Source organism: Lampris incognitus, chromosome 3, assembly GCF_029633865.1.
Source record: "Lampris incognitus isolate fLamInc1 chromosome 3, fLamInc1.hap2, whole genome shotgun sequence".
NCBI classification, from domain to species: Eukaryota; Metazoa; Chordata; class Actinopteri; order Lampriformes; family Lampridae; genus Lampris; species Lampris incognitus.
The window spans coordinates 86,577,793-86,584,368 of NC_079213.1; the positions used below are offsets into that span (position 1 = coordinate 86,577,793).

At 43.0% G+C, this 6,576-nt stretch overlaps 1 protein-coding gene across 1 annotated transcript in view; it reads right to left on the reverse strand.

Moving 5' to 3' along the window:
- gclm (glutamate-cysteine ligase, modifier subunit) overlaps positions 1–1,927 on the reverse strand; it is an 11,423-nt gene extending 9,496 nt beyond the window's left edge. Inside the window, exons 1-2 of the mRNA XM_056276465.1 lie at positions 1,549–1,927; positions 147–209 (exon numbers count right to left, since the gene is read on the reverse strand). Coding sequence (XP_056132440.1) covers positions 147–209; positions 1,549–1,689 — 204 coding nt within the window. The 5' untranslated portion in view covers positions 1,690–1,927. The remainder of the gene's footprint in view (positions 1–146; positions 210–1,548) is intronic.
- Positions 1,928–6,576: the final 4,649 nt, after the last annotated feature.

The window sequence follows — 6,576 nt, forward strand, 5'->3', positions numbered from 1 at the left end:
CAGAGATTTCTCACAATCCAAATACAGCTCCTATCAACAAAAAAAAAAACATTAGATAAAGTGGAACATTTTATAGATGAACCAGAGCTCTGTGGGCTATGCAACACTGCACTGGAAGCAGTCAGAAGATGTAGAGGTCTCATCACCTGAGGAGCTGATGGTGTCGTGGAAAACCAGTCACTCAGTGTGGCTCGAATACAGTCTTGAAGCTGAAATATATCACACAAAGAACATAAAATAACACATTTTGTAAATCCATCTGTTTGTGGCACCAAAGTGGACAAAAACATCACACTTGGCAGTTTGGTATTCTAAATTTAACATTTAAGATGGGTCCCAATATTTCTAATTCCCTTTCCTTGTGTGCTGCCCTGAATCTCTGTTAAATTTAGATGCAGTCTTGACAGTGTAAATGTGTTTAATTCTGTAACCTTTCATTTAGAAAATGTCAGTTTCAGCCAAAACAAATGCTCTGAATGGACTGCACATTTAAGTTTGATGTAGGTATTACAGACATGTCGTTTCCCCACAGTGAACGGTTTAACCTGAGACGGGATTATGAAAAATGAAATTATTTGGAATTAAACAATTTATGGTGCCGTTTCATGTTGGAAACCTAGGTAACAACCTTGTCCCATCTCAATACTGTGGCGTTCACACCTTGACCAAACTATACTGAGAACGAATAAATACCTAGGTCGGGTGACTGTGAAACTACACAGACAATTAACAAAATATGTTACTCCATTTTCTTGCTCATGTCAGCAGTGTTGCAAAAAGGTTTTGCATCGGGGGGTTCTCAATCAGGTCCTCATGTACCACCAGTACTGCCGGTTTTCTATTCTACCAGGTAATTCATTACATTCACCTGTTGTTCCAGGTCTAAAACCTACCTGGTTGGAGACTGGAATAACTTGAACATGTGAATGTAATTGACTAACAAAGAATAGAAAACCAGCAGTACTGGTGCTACTTGAGAACCAGTGATCTGGCAGGAAAAGACCAAATCGACGTTCTGTAAATCCATGTCTGCCATTATTTGCAACGGACAACTACATATGTTTGTTGGCCACCAGTTTATACTGCCGTTATGTTCCAGCAATATAACCGAATTTCTTCTGTGACAATCTGTTAAACAATCATAGACCTGCCCTTGAATGGACACTCAACTTCAACCTGTAGTAGGCTGCTGTCAATGTGAACCTTGATAGATGCCATTTGGTTATAGATGCGGCATGTGATGTCCTGTCACCCAGGCCTGGTGTAATAATAAACATACCACAGATAGGCGGTTGTCAAGTATCAATAGCCACGGGAGCTAGCATAAACTGCTAATGTCTCGTTTGATACATTCTCAATAATCCAGGCAAAGAAATCACATAAAGTGTTATCAATTCATCAGATTAACTGATTCAACTTTCTGCGATAAACTGCTAATGTTCATGTTTGCGCTAACAGCCCGTTGTCAACCCGGGCATAGAGACACCGAGCATGGTGCACGACCTGACAGGTAGGCAGGCAGGCTTCACTATCATCTATTTAACTTACCTCCTCGCTTGGAGAGGATGGACATTTCTTTTTTAAACGACTTCGGTTTACCAAATTCCCCGTATGCAGCTTCAGAGTTGTGGCATGGTTCAGCAGCGTCGTTGCATTATTTAAGTTAGCCTCGGTGTGTTGAGAGTCCATGTGGGTTCCTACGTTAACCGTCCTGCTAACAAGTTGGCTAAACTGCGTCGTCCGGTGTAACAGCAAACCAGGCGCGTTTATCGCTCACCGAGTCTTGCGGCTTTTCAACGTGGGCTAGCTAACGGCAACACGCCTTCTCCACTTACTACGTGACAACCGTATAATCAAGAAGTCAGGGTGACTTGCATCTCACGTTATTAACTTGAAGCGCCGCAGACGAGCTGCTCAACCACGCCTACACGGAGGAGTCAATGAAGAGAATGAAGAGTAAAAATCGGTCTGGATTTCTGGAATAGAGTGAAACAGGAATGGATCTCTGGAATGGATCTCTGGATAGGAGAGTGCACAAATCCCGGCACTAGATGGAGGTATAGTATTTTTTTAGTTGTCTCATCCCACATCCCCGTTGAGACAGAGAGGGGCAATAGAACTATTCAAACCTGTTGATAGCTCCCTGAATTTAATCATGTAGCAACTCATCATCTTGTCGACTGAGATCACCATCTTTAAAGGAAAAGATCACAAAAAGCTACATTCACTTTCATCACCAAGAACAAGGAGGGCATACACATACAACAACTTGACTTCTGTGAGAATTTAAATAATGAAAAATTAGGCGTAGAATTGGGTATGGACGGTGGGACATGCCCCTACCAAATGTCAAGGGGCTACTGAATTGTCATTTTATTTTAATTTATTTTAATTTAAATTCAGTAATTTAATCCCATCTGTATGGGCTGTGTCTGTGTTTTTTCTCCTCTCCCCAGGTAATATTCCAGCCTCAAATACTGTGAGTCATGTCTTTATGCATGCTCAATAACCCAGGTGAGAAAATCAAAGAAAGTTGAATCAGTTCATCTGGACACGTTTATTTAGAGAGAAACGTTTCATCACTCATCTAAGTGACCTCTTCAGTCTCAGCTCACTGCAAGTATCCCCACCCTTATAAACAATACAGTGGCTTAGCGACCAAAAACAACGATTGATTTCATATGCATATTGCCGTTGTGTCCTATATGTCTTTAAGAGAGGATCTGGACTTGGCCTGTCGAGAGAGTAGGCAGGACAAAACGATGGACATCGACAAGTAGAGTGAACAAGAGAGAGTGCGAGAGCTTGTAAATAATTTAATAAATTAACACTGAAATAAACGTGTACTGCTGCTGGAACGTGTCTGTCTCTGAGTGTTAATGCAAAACACAACATGGTACCAGGAGTGGGTCCATTAACTAGAGTTTCAATGGCCATGTGTACTATTCACAGAGGATGGTGAAGAGTTTCAATCACAGCATTGTAAAATGGTGACAGGTGTACTCTTAGCCCCCACCCGGTTCTGGGATGGTCGTTCCCTCTTCACATAGATGACCTCTTTGACTCCCCGTTCAAACCAGCGTTCCTCCCTATCAACGATGTGCACATCCTCATCTTTTAAAGAGCGGCCACTGGCCTGTAGATGGGAGTAGACTGTGGAGTCCTGGCCTGACGCATTAGCCCTCCTGTGTTGTGCCATCCTCTGGCCAGCGTCTACCACTGGACTACTGTTTTTCAGCAAACGCAGAGATGCTCATGTAATTTTATTCCTGTCTGAGTAGACACCAAGGTAAATTTTGGTATGTTACAAGTTGGAAACTGTCTTGGAAAAAAAGATGTTTAGAAAAATGTTAAGTCTCACATGTTTAAAAATGTTTCAATTTCAAGAGTAGGCTATATCTAGAAAAAAATTCAAAGAATTAATCGATGCAATCTTTGCACTTTGTCCAGTCACATTGTACAAACAGAGGGGCACAGCTCGCATACCCAAACCTCCCAAATGGACTCCCACACTTTGTGGTTATCATGTTTTCCAATTGACTTTGAAATCGTCGCTCACTCCAAACAGACACGAGAAAAACAGGGTTTCTTGTTTTTGCTTTTTTTGGATGCCATCGTGGCTTTTAGGTTTCGATTGGTGCGTGACGTCTACATCCTGGCACGATGACTTAAATTACTGAGGACCTATGAAAATCCTGTATTGCCCACGTTACACTGTAAAACTAATACTCTACGAATGAGGCTTATAATTAGAAAAGTTTATAATTATAATTAAGCTTATAATTAAAAAACTACTAAAGCTCTATAATGCCTGCAGGCAGAACCTATGCCTTCTTCAAGACTTCAAAGACACTTTGATTGTGACCATCTACAAGAAGAAGGGTGAACGAAGCAATTGTGGAAACCACCGTGGGATCTCACTTTGGTCGAGTGCTGGAAAGGTCCAGGCTGAGATCATACTGAACCGGATAAAGACCCTTTCAGAAGAAGTGTTGCCTGAAAGCCAATGTGGTTTCAGATCTGGTAGAGCCACACAGACATGATCGTCATCCTGAGACAACTCCAAGAGAAAGTGACTGAACAGCACCAGCCACTTTACATTGTTTTTGTGGACATTTCAAAAGCGTTTGACACTGTTGACAGAGAGACACTGAAAAGTGCTAGAGACTTATGGCTGCCCCCAGAAACTGATCAGCATCATCAGACTTTTCCATGATGATATGACAGGGAAAGTATCAATTGGAGGAGATGTCAGCGATGCTTTCAACATCAAGCATGGAGTGAAGCAGGGATGCGTGCTTGTACCGACCCTATTCATGTTATATGTCGTTGCAGCCCTAGAAACAATGTCAGCCAACTGGAGAGGTGGCTTGTACATCAGGACCCAAACAGATGGAAACCTCTACAACCTTGTGAGACTCAATGTGTCTACCAAAACAAGAGAACTCTGTGTTCGAGAGCTTATCTACGCAGATGACTCAGCTCTGGTTGCCAATGATCCCAGAGAAGTGCAAGAAATAGTAGACTGCTTCTCATCAGCGGCTACCCTCTTTGGCCTGAAGATCAACGTCTCCAAAACAGAGCTTCTGTACCAGCCCCCCCCCCCCCCGACCCCTCAGAAAAGCCCCGAAGAAGGTCAGCCCAGTATTTTGCTTAATGGAGCAACTCTGAAGACCACTGAGTGCTTTATCTGTCTGGGCAGTGCTTTGACAGATACAAACTCCTCTGACTTAGAAGTGGACAGAAGAATCCAAGTGGCCACAAAAGCCTTTGGTGCCCTCCACAAATGACTTTGGTCCCACCATGACATTAGGCTGACAACAAAGATCAAGGTCTACAACACAGCTGTTCTCCCTTCTCTACTATACTCCACTGAATGCATGACTCTGTATCGCAAGCACATCAAGAAGCTCACCAGCATACAGCTTTGTCATCTGCGAAAGCTGTTGCGAATCAGATGGGAGGACAAATTGCCCAATGTGGAAGTATTGAGATGTGCTGGTACTGTCAGTGTTGGAGCCCTAATAACAGCCTCCCAGCTCAAGTGGGCCAGCCACATGAGAAGAATGCCAGACAACCGCCTACCAAAAGAGGTTTTCTATGGGGAGCTGTGCCAGGGAAAAAGAAAACAGGGAGGCCAGAAGCTACGCTTTAGAGATGTGCTCAAGTGCCACATGAAAATCTGCGGCATAGATAACTGCAGCTGGGGGACAGTGGCCCTGGGCAGACAGAGATGGTGCTCCACAGCAAGGCAATCGAGAACAGCTGCTGAACAAAAGAGACAAGAAGCCTATGATAAGGCCCACCATCCAAGACATAACAGACCAACTCAAATAACATTCGTCTGTGACAAATGTGGACGATATTGTTGCATTAATGCGAGCGTGATGGCCCACAGGCATACTTGCCGAGCTTAAACTGCATCACAGTCATTGTCATTTCGATGGACTGCCGAAGGGTACTGTGTTATAATTAGAAAAGTAGACCATATTATGCTCATTCAAACCACCCTTCTCCGGCTCCCTATCTATGCCACATCTGACTTTAAAGTGCTTCTGCTAATGTTTGAAGTAGCTACTTGATGGGCTTGCTCCGTCTTATCTATCCTCATAAAGCGTACCTGTTCCTATCAAACCTTTACCATCCTGAACCCTCTGGTCCCGAAGTGCAAGCCTCGTTTGTCATTGTTTAACTGTGTCCCCCCAAAGTTATTGCAGCTCCTTTCTGTATGATAGTCTCCCTGCTTACATCGGACAGTCTGATTCTGTCATCTCCTTCAAATCTAAACTGAAAACCCATCTTTTCTCACTTTCTCTCAACTAGTTGTTATTGCTAAGTTAATTGTCTTTATTTTGATCCTTATCCTTATTATGCCATTCTCAGAAGGTCTCTGTCTTACTAGTGTAGCTGAGTCAATCTGTTGTTCATGTTATCTTTAATTTATTTTTTTCTTTGTCAACATTCTCAAAACCCTTGTGTAATATTTTTTGTCAGAGTCAAAATTTCTATATATCGCCAACTGTATACTGAATGAATGAATATGTATTTCCAGTTTACCTGTTGTAGCAAGGGGGACTTTAATTCATGACACACAAAAGACGCAGGAGTGACATAGTTGCAAAACCCGGTCAAAAGTTGAGCAGCCTTTGTAATAATAGGGAATGAGAGAGCCCGCCAGTGTGTGTGTGTGTGTGTGTGTGTGTGTGTGTGTGTGTGTGTGTGTGTGTGTGTGTGTGTGTGTGTGTGTGTGTGTGTGTGTGTGTGTGTGTGTGTGCGTGTGTGTGTGTGTGTGTGTGTGTGTGTGTGAGTGTGTGTATACTGACTGTGCCCCGTTCTATTTTTATAGAATAAATGTGCCTGTTTCCTGGTGTGACAGATATTTTTCAGTATGTGAGCGACCATTTTACAGCTACTACACTGGGATAAGTCTCTCTAGATTAACTAACTAAACTCTATCCTGCCAATGAGAATGGCCCTTAATGCTCCTGAAAGCTGTGCTGATTTTACTGGATCTCAGCACAGGTCCTGTGCAATGGACACTCTCTCTCTCTCTCTCTCTCTCTCTCTCTCTCTCTC